This window comes from Myxocyprinus asiaticus, chromosome 6 (genome assembly GCF_019703515.2).
Source record: "Myxocyprinus asiaticus isolate MX2 ecotype Aquarium Trade chromosome 6, UBuf_Myxa_2, whole genome shotgun sequence".
Classification (NCBI taxonomy): Eukaryota; Metazoa; Chordata; class Actinopteri; order Cypriniformes; family Catostomidae; genus Myxocyprinus; species Myxocyprinus asiaticus.
Window position 1 is genome coordinate 8,913,923 of NC_059349.1, and position 17,321 is coordinate 8,931,243.

The 17,321-nt window shown below is 36.5% G+C and overlaps 1 protein-coding gene across 4 annotated transcripts in view; it reads right to left on the reverse strand.

The window, feature by feature from the left end:
* The window catches only part of LOC127442508 (adhesion G protein-coupled receptor L2-like), a 161,341-nt gene that overhangs the window by 133,078 nt on the left and 10,942 nt on the right, over positions 1-17,321 (reverse strand). For all 4 annotated transcript variants that reach the window (XM_051700595.1, XM_051700598.1, XM_051700597.1 and 1 more), the window contains exon 2: positions 2,275-2,476. In XM_051700595.1, the coding sequence (XP_051556555.1) occupies positions 2,275-2,350 (76 nt within the window). In that variant the 5' untranslated portion in view covers positions 2,351-2,476. The remainder of the gene's footprint in view (positions 1-2,274; positions 2,477-17,321) is intronic.

The window sequence follows — 17,321 nt, forward strand, 5'->3', positions numbered from 1 at the left end:
AAACGTTTTAGTTTGGACGAGCAACTTTTGGAAAATGCTTGAAAACCGCAGTGTGGATGGAGAGCATTTCGAAAACAAAAACACCATTTTCAAATGTATCCGGATTAACGTGGAAGTAGCCTGAATATTATTATTATTATTATTTATTTATTTTTTTATATTCGAAACATCAAATGACGCAGAGAAGTCATCTACAGCAATATGGCTAAATAAATCAAAGGGGTTAAAACCAAAAAGTGAAAACCAAAAAGGCAACATATTTTCCATATCAATAAACAGTGATGGACTTCCATACAGTGTATATACGGTGTGGTCCAAAAGTCTGTAATGCACGTGACCATGCTTCAATGGAAGCAAGGAAATCTGACCTTTTAAGAAGTTAACATGGTCTATGTAATAAATGTGCTCACATTTGATTAGAAATCTTATATTTATACATTTAATACTTTTTTTTTTTTTTTTTTTTTTTAGGATACATGAACATGTTAACTTTTTTGTTTTACATTGTAAAAAAACCTAAAAATGTTGTTTATTATCAGGTTTAAATAAAAATAAAAAATAAAAATTGTCAATGTGATCTGACTTTTGGATCTTACTGTGTATTTAAAGACAACATTAATGTAACGTAATGTAACTTAAAACTTAACTAACTTAACCTAACCCTAACCTTCCAAAATTGGCGAAACTTAATGTAACATAACTTAACTGATTAATAAGTTACTGACTGAAAATATTAAGCAAATAATTAGTCTACATTCCACCAGAGATCTGTCAAGAAGTCAACTAATGACATGTTACAAATATGATTTATTTTATTATTATTTTTCCAGTAAAGTTTAGTATTGTGTTTCCATTTAATTTTATATTATAACTTTTCAGTATTTTACATTGTTCAAAATCTTAACATTTTATTTATTATGAGGTTTAAATTAAAAAATAATTCAATGTGATCTGACTTTTTAACCCCATTGTATATTTAAAGATAAGTTTATCTTAACTGATGAATAAATAATTAACTGAAAATATTAAGCAACTAATTAATCTATATTTCACCAGAGAGCTGTTAACAAGTCGACTAATGACTCAAGTCACAAATATGCTTTTTTTATTGAATGTTAAGATTTCTCAAGAAAAAAAAAAAAGAAAAAAAAAAAACATTAAGATGAAAAACAGAAAACTCTGGAATTTCATTTAGTTTTAAAGCATGAGTCTATCATCAAACACAAAAGAAGAACAATTAGTTTGAGGACCTCAACTGATGTTTTGTTTTGCTCTAGGAATGTCTTATGGATGGATGAGATATTTTCAGAGAAACCCACACACATTCTTCTATAGATTGATTGTTGAATGATCATTCATTGAGCTAAGATCCTACACATCAAGAAAAACCAAAAACCTTGAATTTCTAAATGCTAAAGGCAGTGCCAAGAAGAGGGGTAAAAACAAAAACTAAAAAAAAAAAACACTGATTTATTTGGCGTTAACCCAGAATTACTATTCTGCAAACAACAAAAACATCTGACGGAAAGTTGTCCAAGTGCTGCGTACCAAAAACTAAACTATGTTCTAGCAGAATGAAACTTTTAGCTCATAAATTGTACAATAAAACAAAACAAAAAAGAGAAACATAACAATTACAGAGTCCCTACTTAAAATGTGATTTGCTGCTTTTGTATAATTAATGTTTGGCACTCATGTTTGTAATTAAATCAACTTTGTTCCGAAAACTGCGGAAAGGCAAGAAATATTGATTGTGATTATGCAAATGTGCCAAGATCAGTAGTTTTGAAGGGGTGCGGAAGAGCCATTCTGAGACTACACGTCTAATTATGATTCGATAGGCTAATCAAAACCAAATACTCACTGAAAAATAAAAAAAAATAAAAATGACGAATATTTTTGAAAAAATATTGATTTCACTTTGCCATCGTCATTTTGGTGGCAAGCCAAAGCATGCGCTTGCTGTTCTCAGGTGCATGGATAATTACGGTGCCTGTGTTTCAAACACTTCAACTGGCTAACATCAGATTCCTCATTCTGAACGAGATTTCTCTGCTCTCACCCACAGGAGAAGTATGCGATTGCGAAATAACACAGAATCAAAGTAGAACTACTTAAATTCACAAACTACAAACAAAACACCAACATGTGAGGAAATTGTTCCACATTCACTGAATTCAGTTATGTCGCGATATTTCAGGGACGTCACTGTATAATTACAGCAGTCTATAGTTTAGAACCACATTAAAAGCATTACACACGAGAGGGTCTTACCTTGTGAACACTGTAGAAATATCACAGTTAACAAAAGTCCATACAGGAGGGCACATTTCCACAATGAAGCAGCCATTTTGGGTATTGAAGACTCTAGATGGTGAACAATAGTTTCGATTGTAAAGGAGAATGAAAAACAGTATGCAGACCACGTTGATGTCAGCGATCTGTTGTTCTCTGAGGTTCACCAATCATCTTCCATCTGAAAATAAATTAAAGATATTTTATTAGCAATCTGAATAAGGACTGGTTAGCAATAAAGATTAACCGATTTTATTTGACTCAGATTCAAAAAGTTTGATTTGATTCAATTCTGATTCATTTCAGTTACAGTATAATGTTATAATATATAATAATCAATGCAACCAAAACTGAAGTAAACTTTAAATTAAAAATAAAAGATCGATCTTGGGATTTTAAAAATCGATATCAGTATCGTTCAAATGAAGATTGCAATTAATAAAAAAAAACAATATTTTTCCCAATCCCTAAATGTTTAATTAATGTTTTTTTTTTTTTTATTATTTATTTGTTTTACTATTTCTAGAGAAGCTATATTGTTGACTCTTGAACACTAATGACAGGTGACCATAACCTTGATAACAGGGAGACCAGCAGACATTTTGGTTTACAATTTGGTTTACAATCCTCCACCCCGTTATAAGTTCAGAATATCTCACTATATTCATTCAGTCTTTTATTTGTAATTTAGCTTGAGATGGTACAATGCAATTCATTAGTACTTCTTAGTATAATAGAATGTTTAAAACCTAACATAATTTTCATAGTTACTTTTTCAAAATGGAAAAGGCACCAGTTTCTAGAATGACTCTTTGAAACAGCAGAACCGATGCTGGGATCAGATATGAATCTGCAGAGTATTTCACAGAATGAGACATACCTCGGCTTCAATACAACAAAAGCAAACCAGAAAGAAACAGAATATCAGATAAGTATCTTTGTTTGATTCAAATACAGCAGAGATATAAGCAACCGTCTCAAATAAATTACAATCAAAATCTGTTTCAGAACTCCCATTTGGGAGCGAGAATATGTAGGAGAGTATAAATCAATTTTAATTACAAACTAGATTTTTTTTTTTGAAGAAGAAGAAAATGTGAGTAGTGTCTGTAGTACAAAACTCAAACCCATTGCTAGGGTGCTCTGGGAGGTTGCTAACGTGTTCAGAGTGGTTGTTGGCATGTTGGATGTAGTTGCAAGGGTGTTCAAGACTTGTGTATCTGCAGAACAAAAATGGGCGTTTCCCAATCAGTGGCTGTTTTCAAACCAGGATGGGCGTTTTTCAACCGCTTTACAGGATTTCCCTACTACACTGAAATTCCCTACTTTCACTGGATAGTTGAGAAACGGCCATCCTGGTTTGAAAACGGCCACAGATTTGGAAACGCCCAATATTGTTCCGCAGACACCTATACTTTGGGTGTTCTCGATGGTTGCTAGGGTGTTGCTATACAGTTGGCTGAGTGTTTTGGGTGGTTGCAAGGAAGCTGCATAAGGAACGCTTTGTTTTTCCGCCTGCCGTTTTGTGTCGTGCATGGTTGCGCATTCTCGTCTTTCAAATTATACTCTCTTGACCATGAGCCCACCTCTAAGTCTCTGTTATATTATGGTCTCTAGAAATGGCCTGGCACCCTCTTCCACTGCAAGTCTATGGGATTTTGTGCAATTTTTTTATTGTCAGGCATGTGAAACTCATTAGTCCAATCACTTAGAAAAGTAATAGCACACCTCATGTCAACATATCATTCATGTCCATACCACAAACATTGCCAAATACCAAGGGGTTTTAAAAAGTAAAATTCACAAAACTTGACTTAAGTTAATGGCAGGTTTATGAGTGCACTCACAATCAAAGAAATGGGTAATTGTAGACTTCAGTGGTCCAAATAAAAAAATAAAAAAAGCCTGTAAAACATTGTTTTTAAACTGTACTGTATAATTTAGAGCTTCTAAAAGTCTTTTGGGGTTGAGTCTTGTTAAACCTTTGCAGTCAAAGGAGAAAGATTTTGCCAAAGCTAAATTTCAAAATCTTAATATACTGCATTAACGCTGTCTGTTCTCAGGATATGATGGATTTCAAGGGATGTCACAAATCTATCTTTGGACCTCTGAGTGGCATTCACAAGCCTAGACTTGTGTTTGTAATTTCACTGTGTTTATAAAAATTACAGGCACTTTCCTCATTCCTTATCATCGCCTGCATCACCTCGACCAACCCCGAGGTAGATAATAATTACTCTTGAAGCTGATTCAAGCGGTAAACTATTAAAAACACCTCTCTTTGTATGTGTTTGCTTTTGTTTTCTCGTGGGGGTGGGACGAACACATTCAAACTGCTTTGTCTGCGTTGGAAAAGGTTACTATTCGAGACCCTGGGGAACCAGAGCTCATTATAGAGCAATGTCAAATGCCGAAGACAGATGACATGTCAAACTCACTTTGCCCACAAATTCATACCCACTGACACACACATGCACATACACACAAACATCCACCCACAAACTAAATAATACTTTCATCTTCCAAAAAAAAAAAAAAAAAAAACACCGCCCCTTCTTCTCTCACAATGCATTGGCTCATTGTGTATAGTGCAGGTAGTTTGTGGTTTTGACTCATCCGCATTGCCTGCAGAATTTCACACTTTGAAGTGTGCTTCACCAAAGCCTCGGCACGGTTCCTCATCATCGAGCGCCGTGATTATTTTATAATGAACCTAAATATGAACATTACGCCATTCTCAGAGCTCCACTGACGCCGATGAAAAGAGAAGATGAAAAAGTTCGAACAAAACGCTGCATACAGCAGTCAGAATTTAATTAAGTTTCATTACAAATCCTGCTGCAGGAAATGTTTTTTTTTTTTTGTTGTTTTTTTTTTTTTCAGATGCAATGAAAACCAGAAATTGGCAGAGAACAAAGAATGAGAGTGTTGTTCAATGTCAAAATTAGCAGGCAGAAGCAATGTTGCTTTAAGGACATCTATGAAATCAAACACTCCAACTCCTGTCTAAGCACTTTTATAATTAAATAATTAGCCTGGACAACTTTAACCTCGAATAACAATGCGGCTAACATTCATGCACCCAGAGGGCTGAATATTTTACAGATCTTGCCACCAACTATTACAAAAACTTAGGCTAATCAAAGCATTTAAAATCAGACATTGGCTTAGAATGAAGATAAATAAGAGCATGCCCAATGTCAAAATTGGCCGCCGGAAGCATTGTTGGATGACATCTATGAAATCAAACCCTCCCACACTTGTCTAAGCACATTTAGCATTAAGTAATCAGTAGGAGTGTGTTTAACACCGAATAACAACACTGCTAACTTTCATGGCCTCAAAGAGCTGAATATGTTTTCATCTCTCACTAATACTCTTAATTAGACTAATAAAAGCTTGATCATATAAAATTAAATGGCCTTATCACTGACTGTGCATTCAGGTAGGAAATTCACTTAGTGCACTACATTACTGGATCAGGACTCCAAATATCCTGCAGTAAGAGCATGCAGCCATGCCAATCCCCAAGCAGGGTATCTTGAGAGCAGCTGAGGATGGCGTTGGGCTGTACTTCAGTAAATCAGCAATCACGGACATAACCTGCTGGAAAATCCTGCACCCTGCTGAGATTGCCGAGACATTGATCCAGGCAGACGGGAAGCGGGGAGGAGGCGGGGGTCTCAAGGAGGGAGAGGGTCTGCACCGTCTGCCCGACATGGTTTATTTCTCTTCATTAAGAGTGTTCAAACCCTCACCCTGCTGAGGAACATGCTCGCTTTATGTCTGGAGGCTTAAAATCGCAGGAGACGACCATTATCATCCCCCTAAACACCACTTTGTTTGGCAGATTTTGGACTGGATTTGTTCTGAGTTAAAATAAAAGGATTAAGCGATTAGCATTAAAGAGCTTTGTGCCATTCCTGACTGATGCATCATTTTTACGAAGATCAGGGAGAGATCAGGAATGAGTGAGTCAATTTCACAAGCATTAAATAACTGAAGCAAGCAAAAAAATTTGACAAACCAGCAATATCAACTGTTTAATTAGTGATGATACCCAGGGGACAAAAACTTGCCGAAACAATCGAAAAATATACAATTCCATATCTCCATAAACTCAGCAAACTGTGACAATGCAATGTTTCTAGGAATCTAGGGTAATTCTTAGAGGCTGAATTAGGGTTAAATATGATCAGTCATAAATAAGAGGCATTTATTTTCCACATTTTTCTCATTGTTTGTCAAGATAAGAGAAATAATGACCTTTATATCTCACTACAAATCTCCTCTAGTCATCTAGACAAGATGACAGATGTCATCATTATAGTAAAGGGTAAAAATGAATGCACACTGCAAATTTCCCATGTTATCAGAGTGGAAATAGGGCAAATAAATTATAATTAAAATGAATGACTGGGAAAAAGCAGCAGCCAGGAAGCCTTAACGTTAAATCTGGGTCTGTTTGTGAATGTGAGATTCATCACATGCTCCCAGCTTCCTCTCTTAGGTTGGGGAGGCGACTGGCTAAAAAATAGCCAAGAAGGAGTCTTGGTTTCTAAGACAAGGAGGAATTGAATGAATGGGAAAGAAAAGAAAGGAAGAGAAAAGAAAAGGGTGGGCGGGTCACAGGAAGATTGACAGCTAGTGAGTGTTGCTTGACCTCTAAGGGTTTACAACAACATAAAGAAACAGGAATGTTAATTTATTTTCAATTGTCAGGGCCAAGATGGGAGAAAATAAAGGATGCATACATACATGCATAGCAAGTGAGGTGGGCACAAATGAAACATAAAGCTACATCCAAGTGAAAGCCCAAATGCAACTAAATGAAGACGTGGAGCTGCATTACTATTATTATTTTATTTTATTTTTTTGCATTTTTGAGACCAACACTATCAAACATGGATTATCAAATCTGCAAACAAGTCCAATTGCCACAAGACCACTAAGATAGATTTACATTTGAGTGGACGCATACCATTAAAAATGTTTTTTTTTTGGGTTTTTTTTGTTTTGTTTTTTGAAAACCGCTTAATTAAATGAGGATTGTAAAATCTGCAAAACTAGTGCAATTGCCACAAGATTAATGTGATAACTTTACACTCGAGACCATATAGACACTCAAAATGCAAATCTCAATTACAACATAGAGGCTCCAGGTATTTCATATTAGCTGGAATGTTGTTTTTTTTGTTTTTTTTTTCAACTGTCAGAACCAAGACAGGAGAAAATAAAGAATTAATATTAACATGCAGAGCAAATGAGGCTGGCACAAATTAAATGTAAAGCTGTATCCAACTGTAAGCACAAACACTGCTAAATGAAGACATGGAGGAAAAAAAAGAATGCATTTTGGAGACCGGTTACTCTATCAAATGTGGATTGTAAAATCTGCAAAATTTATCAATCTGCCACAAGATCAAGATTGAAACTTTACATTTGAGAGAAAACATATCCTCAAAAGGACAACACAGAGGCTCTAGGTATTTCATATTATCTGGAATACTAATTTTCAATTGTCAGTGCCGAGATGGAAGAAACTAAAGAGTGCATACATACATGCATAGCATGTGAGTTGGATGAAATTAAAAGTAAAGCTGCATCCAAATTAAATCTTTAATTAAGTTAAATTAAGTCATGGAGTTGTTTTTATTTTTGGCAATTTGGAGGCCACTTACACTATTAAACATGGATCGTATAATCTGCAGAACTAATGTCACAAAATCACAAGATATGAGAGATTTACATTCAAGACGACATAGATACTCAAAACGTAAGTCTCAATTACAAAATAGAGGATCCAGGTATTCTATATTAGCATAAAAAACAGGACATGCTTTCTGCTAAAAGCAGGGGTAATTATCTAGCAGAGAAACGAGCACAGAGAGGTGTAGAATGGGCGTGAAGGAGATCTCCTTGGATACTCTCGACATTCTCAGTGGGCCTCTCGAAGGCATTGCACTTTGTCATGACAATCCCTGACAAGACTACGGCAGGCTGGGTCTCCCCCTCAAGGATTTAATGTAATTTTCTCGGCTCTGGCGATGTTGCAGAAAACTTGTCACAAGCCATGGTGCAAGGGAGACAGGCATTGGATGCCCATGTCAGGTGGGGGTGTCAACACCAGGCAAAGCTGCTGAAAAGTTTTTGAAATGCACATAAAGGTGCAGGCACTTTGGCACTGGGGTGGTCTCAAAGCTCAAGCATCAATCAGGAAACCAATGATCTAACTTCAGATTTTCCTGCATGGAAAATTTTGTGTCAGCGCTCTCTCTGCACAGACTGATTAAATGGCAGGAAGACTCACTTGGAGCCAATTTCTGCACTAGCTAAGCCATGTACTTTATTTTCATTCTGTTCTCCATTTCATTGTTAGCGATTAACACTGGGTTCCCCAAAGACTAAGATGACAAATGAAGGGATGTTAAAATCTCCAGCATTTCCTGAGCGATTTGTTCGGGTTAGCAGAGTCATGATATGGCGTGTTATGTATTACATTCAATAATCTAAGAGTTAAACTCGGAGTAGTCCAAAATGGAAATGTCACATTCGTTAACCAAGTTTAGGGTTGGGGATCCAGAACTGGTCTCATTCAGAATTGGTTTTGTATATAAAAATGGTGAAGACGAATGATTCATTATGTTCAATTCCATTTATGGCTCAGAAAAATCTGTGAATGGAAACCGCAATAAATATGCAATATATGCAGAGTCATGGTCATCATGATTAGTACATCTTATTTTCTATTGGCTGTGCATTTGAATCAACAATTCACTGTTTCATTATTTCTTGCAAATAAAACATTTGTGTAAATGTAGCTTTTTGTTGTATTCCATACTGCTTTGCAGATAAGGCGTACTGAAATGCTAAATCCAATCCTTGATTTTAAGAAAAACAGAGATATTGAAATTGTAAGTAAATGTTGTTGTTGTTTTGTTCAAGAATTGTATACAGTGTATGCTGTGACAAAAGACTTCTGAGGGTAATGAATGTAATAAGTATAGTTTTCAAACATAAAATAAAGAGAATCATTGAGGAACCAGAATCAGAAACAGAACCTGAATCGATTAATTCCTTAACGATTAAAGATGTTTATGTGCGATACTGCAATTTGCCTTAGTGTCATTGCCCTAAATCCTTTGCTTTTTTGAAGAAGAAAAAAAGAAAGAAAAAAAAAAGATTTTTCTCTTCAGCTGCTGTTTTTTTATTATCCTGGATTGAACCGTACAGAGCCCGCAGTGACCTATTCCTCTACATACTTCAGTTGTTCCCTCACAATTCACTATATACAAGAAAAAATGTAGTTGGCTTGACAACCACACATTTACCACAAGCACAATTGGCCGTAATATGTCCTATCAGTCATGTGGTAACTGAATGGAGAATACCCACAGATCAACAGTTAAACACCCCACAGGCCCAAACTACCATCTTCACTCTGTTTTCTTCACACAATAAGATGGTGCCATTCACAGTTACACCTGAGCACTTGGCATGGAATTGGGATGCCAAAAGAAAGCCATTTGCCACCATCTTTAAGTACATTATCCCAACAAAGTTTAAGGAGATCATGGAAAATAGTTTAAATAACCTGAAAGAGTAACCTACACATAATGTATTCAAGATGACTAATGCAGTCAGTCCTCCTGGGAAGTCCCTATGAGTTCAGAAGTTGTAATTACAATGTAAGGTCCAATGCGATTCTGGTTGTAATAAAATGGATATGGGCCATTTTAGAGTTTCTCTCTCTCTCTCTCTCTCTCTCTCTCTCTCTCTCTCTCTCTCTCTCACACACACACACACACACTCTCTCTCTCGTTCACTTCCCAACAAAGACAGGATGCTTTTTAGTGCAAAAATGAAGAGTAGGAGGATGTACATTAGGTGTGTATGTGCCCATTGAGAATAATGGGAAATGTAATTTTGCCACACAAACTCATAATGAACAAAATACAGTCAACCTTCACAAATAAAACAATTTTAAATAAAAAAAATGACTAGTGTCCACCATGATTTTATATATATATATATATATATATATATATATATATATACATATACACTGCAATTCATTGTTTTCAATGCTGTTTATAAATGTCAAACAATTCAGCTGCACTTGCTTCATATGTATCGAACTGAATTCAAACAGAAAGAAAACGTATTTTAAGATGAAATGACAAAAGAGGGAAAAAAGAGGGCAGGCCCTTTTAGCTTTGAAACATACATACAATATGAACAGATTAAAATGGTGAGAAACCCCCTACAAGAACTGCCACTAAATTCTCCATTTTTTTTCCCCATCACCAAAGTCACGTTAATCTTCAGAGCGGGCCGCTTGCTGGTGAGACACTTTTTCATTTCACTTCCTACCCCAATCTTCCTCAGCATTTTCTTCTCCTCTTTTTCCCAGAACATAATTTCTTCTTGTGTTTGCATAGTGTCCCTTAGTTACTGTATTCAAGACGAGGCGACGCAGTCAGTTAAAAGCTTGTGCGGTCCCACTCAACAACAAACCTTTCAATAATTTAACGTCATTGGAAGCATTATCTAACAACCCGATTCAATTTTTAGCAGGGCCTGTGACAGCACAAGAAAAGAATATCATAGCACATTTTAGACCCTCAAGAAATGAGGCCCGGGCTCAAGTTCAGGATTAGGGATGGCAATGTAATGTTTCTTGTTCCAATAGACCAATCCTTTGGCAATGTCACCGCTTATGTCACACACGGAAGTGGTGGCAGAATCTGTGCAAAAAAAGGTAAACATTTATCGGATTCCGTTGTTGAAAAATGATTTTGAGGGTTCTCATAGACGGCTGTGGCTTCAAGCCATCAACAAAGCTGAGTGGACTGAGGAGGTCATTTCATCTCTTTGCAGCAAACATTTATATCAAACATTATAACAGGTATGTTATTAACCGATATCATTCTAATAACTGTATAGCTAAGAATATTTGTGTATTTATGATGGTTTTGTGTCATACTTTCATTAAATCCTCTAATCTGTCAAATCTAACACAACAGTTTGCCGGCTTTCTGCAACAATGGGATTGGTCTATTTTGATTTCACTTATCGGTGCCAGTTCCCCAACAATTCTGAAAAATTTGTTAAAGAAATAAAAGAAATATATTAAATCCTCACTATTTATTATTCAACCCATTTAAACAAAAACAATACTACTTAAAGGACCAAAATGTAACATTGACATCCAGCATTAAAAATGGGTATTGCAGTCCAAATTCAAAATATTGGAGAGAGTTTCCCTCGCCCCCTCCTCCCCAGACTCGAAGCTCACGCGGGTTGCCAGGTGGAGAACTCAGCATCCGTTTTTAAGTCTCTCTGGGTTTAAGCTGTCTCCATCTTCCAAACACATCTCCAATATTTATCCTTGTTTTACTACACCTCTGGTCATGGAGCTTTTTAGATAGATGCCAAGGCTTTTTAGGTCGGGTGGAATCTGTTATCTCAGATCCAGTTCGTTTGCTGGCTTCCATGGCTGCAGAGCATGCTGTGTTTGCCTGCTAAATTGTTTCAAATCTGGCAACCCGGGGTGTCGAAATACTATTGGGAAATAGGCAGTGGGTGGGATCACACAGGCCAAAACACAAACAGACATTTCGGCCCCGAACGGACATTTCAAATTAGAATATACTGGCTGTGGCATTGTTTTTGAAGAAGCCAGTATTTCAACTTAGCATGTTTCCTAAATCTCTGATAACATACTATGATCATTTTATGCTTCAGTAAATATATTACATATTGCTCCTTTAAGGCAACATTAAAAAAAATTTTTAAAAGTAACTTTTATTACAACAAAGCTATTTCTAATTATACATTGTCATACAAAAAAACAGTCTGCATCTAAATGAAACCAGCTTCTGTTTTATTTTTCCCAAATTCAGTACTTTTCATTAAAAAAAATTCTGAATTACATGTTTTAAAGTTTAAATACATTTTATCATCAAAAGGCAGCCTAATTAATTAAATTCTTTAATTCATAAAACTTTATCAAATCAAAACATAACAATTACTTTTCAAAATGCCATTGCATTATTCTAATCAAATGAAGTGCTTCTATACAGATCCTCACACATTACATTTAACATTACATTTTACAATACAGCAGAAAGCCATTTCTGTCTCAATTTCTTTTATTTAAATTGAACTTAAGTTGAGGACAATTGAGTAAAGCCCTTTCAATTTGTATGTTATTGATGACACCTCCGGATAAGCAGTTCATTATATGGCCTAATGTGTTTATTAAACATTTAATTATATACATATATAGTCTGTATGTTCTGCGTGCTTAACAGTGAATAAGTACTCTACTCTCTGTCATCTACTACAAATACAGAGCGTGCATAATGGTCCTAATGCGGTGTTATCAGTGTATGAGAAACCACCTTAACACATTCCTTTTGAAGCGTGCAACACATGCAGACTGTATATGTATATAATTAAATGTTTAATAAACACATTAGGCCATATAACGGTTTTAATTTAATTCATTTTGCCTTCATATATTCATTTTATCCCAAATATGTGACATTCTGCATTTTATAGTTTAATTTTTATTACTGGATTTGGCGTTTCCCTCATCGCACTGCCATTTGATCAATGGCAGATGGAGGAGTTGTTTGGGAAACCTCTTTGAAAACAGTATTTATTTTTGCAATTCCATTTGGTGACATAATTAATAACTTCATCTTTTAGTACAACATAATGGTTCTTGGTTTATTTCGATTAGCCAGTTTTTGTTAAATAACCACTATGACTGATTCAACCTTTTGTTCGAAAAATTGGACTACACTGGTCGCTCTGTATGTTTGTTGTTGCATGCAACCAGTGAGGAAAACATAACTGAAACACATTTATTAATTTTTTTCAGAATTGTTTATAGAACCGAACATCATGAAAAGCACTTTGTTACAGTATTTTGTTAAAAATGGAACTGGTTCTGAATCACAATCGGTACTCTAATCCCAACCACATTCATGAAAAAAAAAGACAAACAAAACAAGCAATTAAAAAAATAATCAGCAAATACCTCTTTACACTGATTAACAGAGCTTAAAATTGAAATTAGGAGGAAATTAAAGGTGTCATGCATTGAGAAATCAAATTTTCCTTGACCTTTTGACATATAACAGGGTCATAGTACTATAAAAACATACTGTAAGTTTCAGAACTCAAAACTTATTCGTTAGTCCAAAAAAAGGCTTTATTGAAACCAATATTCCTAAAGGACTCATTTTCTACTTCCTTGTCTCTATTACATAATAGAGATGAATACATCAGCACAAGTCTGCCTCTGCATAAACATGTCAATGCCTATTCTTCATCATCGCCTCTTTGGCCTGCCCACAGGTTCGCGGTTAGAGCTGTGATAAGAGACGGCACGGCAGGGAGAAACACTGGGATTATTGGAGCAACAAGAGGTTCGAGATGCCTGCAAAATTTACAAAACTTTGTGCAGTGCCAGGTTGTGAAAAACAGACTCTTAGCATTTGATTCCTAATGATCCTAATAGTAGGAAAGAGTGGCTAACATTTATTTTCAATGAAGTCCCGGATCGTGTCAGTAAGACAGTGTTTGTTTGTTTGTTCATTTCATTTTACTGTGGACTCTATTTCAAACAAGACACAGTTTGACGCATGCTTTGCAGGGAGACTTAAATTAAAAGTTTATGCAGTTCCAACTATATTGGACCTGGCAGTAATGTCACTACAGACAAGTGTGAGTATCCGTGTTAATTGTACTGCTTCATATGCTACAGACTGTTAGATATGTACTTAGTATTTGAATGTTTTCACCAACATTTCCAAGCTTAATATTTGATAGTGCTGAAACGATTAGTTGACATTATCGACAATGTCGACAATGAAAAATTGTCGACAAAAATGTTCATTGTCAAACAGTCGTTTGATGTCATTTAACGTAACATGAGATCATATTAAATTTGGTTATATAGCAGTTCTATGATCTAATGAGGATGCGCGAGAGCAGCACTGCAGTTCGCGCCTGACTGAAGAGTAGGGGTGGGGGAAAATATCGTTTCAGTGATGCATTGCTATTCATACTCAAACGAATCTGAATCAATTCTTTTTTTTATTTTTTTTTCTATTTGGAATGGCCAATTCCCAATGTGCTTTTAAGTCCTCGTGGTCGCGTAGTGATTCGCCTCAGTCCGGGTGGCGGAGGACGAATCCCAGTTGTCTCCGCATCTGAGACCGTCAACCCACGCATCTTATCATGTGGCTTGTTGAGCACATTGCCACGGAGACATAGCGCGTGTGGAGGCTTCACGCCATCCACCGCGGCAACCACACTCAACTCACCACGCACCCCACCGAGAACGAACCACATTATAGTGACCATGAGGAGGTTACCCCATGTGACTCTACCCTCCCTAGCAACCGGGCCAATTTGGTTGCTTAGGAGACCTGGCTGGAGTCACTCAGCACACCCTGGGATTCGAACTGGCGAGCTAGCAAACTCCAGGGGTGGTAGCCAGTCTGAATCGATTCTTAAAAGGATCAGAATCGATTCTGAGTTCAGTTTAAATCACGGCAGAGCAGTGGCGTGCGCCAAAGGCAGATGTATAGAAACAACGACGTGAGTTAAGTGCATACACTAAAGTCAAGTGCACAAACATGACTGTTTGCAGACCAGCTGTATCAAACAAATGACCACTTGTGTCCGAATTAAACTACGATCCTAAAATTCTTTCACAAACCCATGCAAATAGCAACGGGAGAGTTTATTCGTGATAACAAGCCAACAAACAACATGAAAGAAGGGCTCGCACACATTATTGCACTGATCTGCACACAACGGGGGAAAAAAGAAAAAAATAATGACGAGGCAGCGGTTCAGGAGATGTTGGTGATGTTTTCATTTAATTCTTTTTTTTTTTAATGCCTTTCTCTACTCTTTCACGCTCTCCATTTCATTGGCTTTTGTTTTATTGCCAGTCATTGCCGGTCACTCGCTTGTCAGGAGAGTGCGCACACCTGATGATAAAGGTTTGAAATCCATCGTAGCTTTTGCGTCAGGGCCGTGCGATCTTCTACTCACAGAGCAGATGGGACAGTGCCTTTGTATGGAAAGAGCCTGTCTGTATCACCACCTGAATGTGCCAATGCAAGAGCTTTTCAAGGAGCAATGCAAGGTGACGATATTTCTACAACATCTCTGCTGTTAAAGAAAGACTACATTTTCAAGATAATGTACCGTATTGAGAACAACAATAAAAAACAAAATTTCTTTAAAACATGCCTGAGAGATGTTTGAAGCATTCTTATGCATTCTCATGGTAAAACTTGGTTAACTGGAATAAACATATTGATTTAATAGAATCTTGACGACTCTTAAGAAAGATAACAGGTGCAATCATAAGGTACTCGACATCACAGCAGTTAACAAAAGACCAGGGCTATATTTTCAGGAAAATGTACCATACTGATGTGAACAACAGAAAAAAACCCTGCCTGAAAGACGCTTCAATTAGTGTTGGAAGTGTGGTAAAATGGTGTAAAAAAAAAAAAGCATAAATTTGTGTTAGCCTAATCTAATGAATGAAACATGATGACACAAAAAAAAAGCAAAGACAATGACCCCATTTACATGTACTTAAGAAAACGTTTAATTCCAGGATTTTTGCAAAAAGTGGTGTTCTGAAACGTCCATGTAAATGCATAAGTGGCTTTCTTAAGTTTTTTTTTTTAAGAGTGCACATATGCGTATGCGCTCAAGTGCGCTGGGGGAATCCTGGAGTATAACATAAAAGGGCAACCCCACTATTGCAGTGCAATGCCACGGCAAGTTACGTAAATTAGGAATACAAACACAGCAGCAACTGTGGGACATCTGCAAATAAAATGAAGCAACGAAGAACAAAGAACAGCAAAGTTGTCTCCAGATGCCATGTTCGTCATTTACACCAGTTGTGCGGGGAAATTACGCTGCTGTGGAGAAAGCAGCTTACAGACAGAGCTGTATACGTGGGTAAAGGGTACGTCACTTACACAGTACATGTAAACGTGAACCCTGCTTTGTTGTCTTAAGCCGCTTTCTCACAATAAACTGCTTTCGGTTTCCATGTTAACGACCTCAATATTTGCAGGAGAATGTACCGTACTAACTACAACAACAAAATACTTGTTTTAAGCATTCTCTTGTTTTGGAAGTGAGGTAAAACAGGGTAAAATTGCATTCACGTGTGTTGATTTGATTAACAGATTGTAAAAACTCGATCAGGAATCAGTTGTAAGGTACTCAACCTCTTCGCAGTTACACTATTATGATGCGGTTACATCATAATAACCTGATAATCTCATGCAACTCAAGCAGATGATTATGTTGATCGCAAACACTAAACCCAAGAAATTCTCTCTGATTGCAGACACAATGGTATTTCCATTCCAATTATGCACTATTTTACCATTTACCACCACTAGTGATCAGAGAATATTTTAAGTAATTGTGTAGAAGTGTAGCACAACATAAAATTCAATTTACCATTTTTATGACATTCACCATTAGCACAAAAATAACGCACTGCCTTGAGCACTTTTAGGAGCTTGTGATTTCCATAATTAAAACCCTGAGCAATCAGCAATCACACTACCTCTCACCTGGGCGATCAACACAGACTCTCTTTAGCAACGCGTGTATAGTGAAACGGTCATGCCTCCCTCTTCACAGGCCTGTTTAAAATGGAACAAATCAGTGCCAATCAAGAGGGAGGGGGGTGAATAAGAGGCTCTTATTTCACTCACACTATCCGCCACAGCACTGTGGGCTCCTATACATCTACTTTTCTATTTATGAATTACAAGAAAGAGAGGGCACCTTTGATTTCCACCTAAAATGTAGGACATCTAAAAAGCATGAGTTGCAAATATAAACCTTTTACCGCAAGTAAATATTTCATTGAAAGCAAGGGCATGATGAAAACACAAAACATAGCCAAGTTCATTCTAAAACAAAGTGATTACCAGGCACATTTTCTTTTTCACATT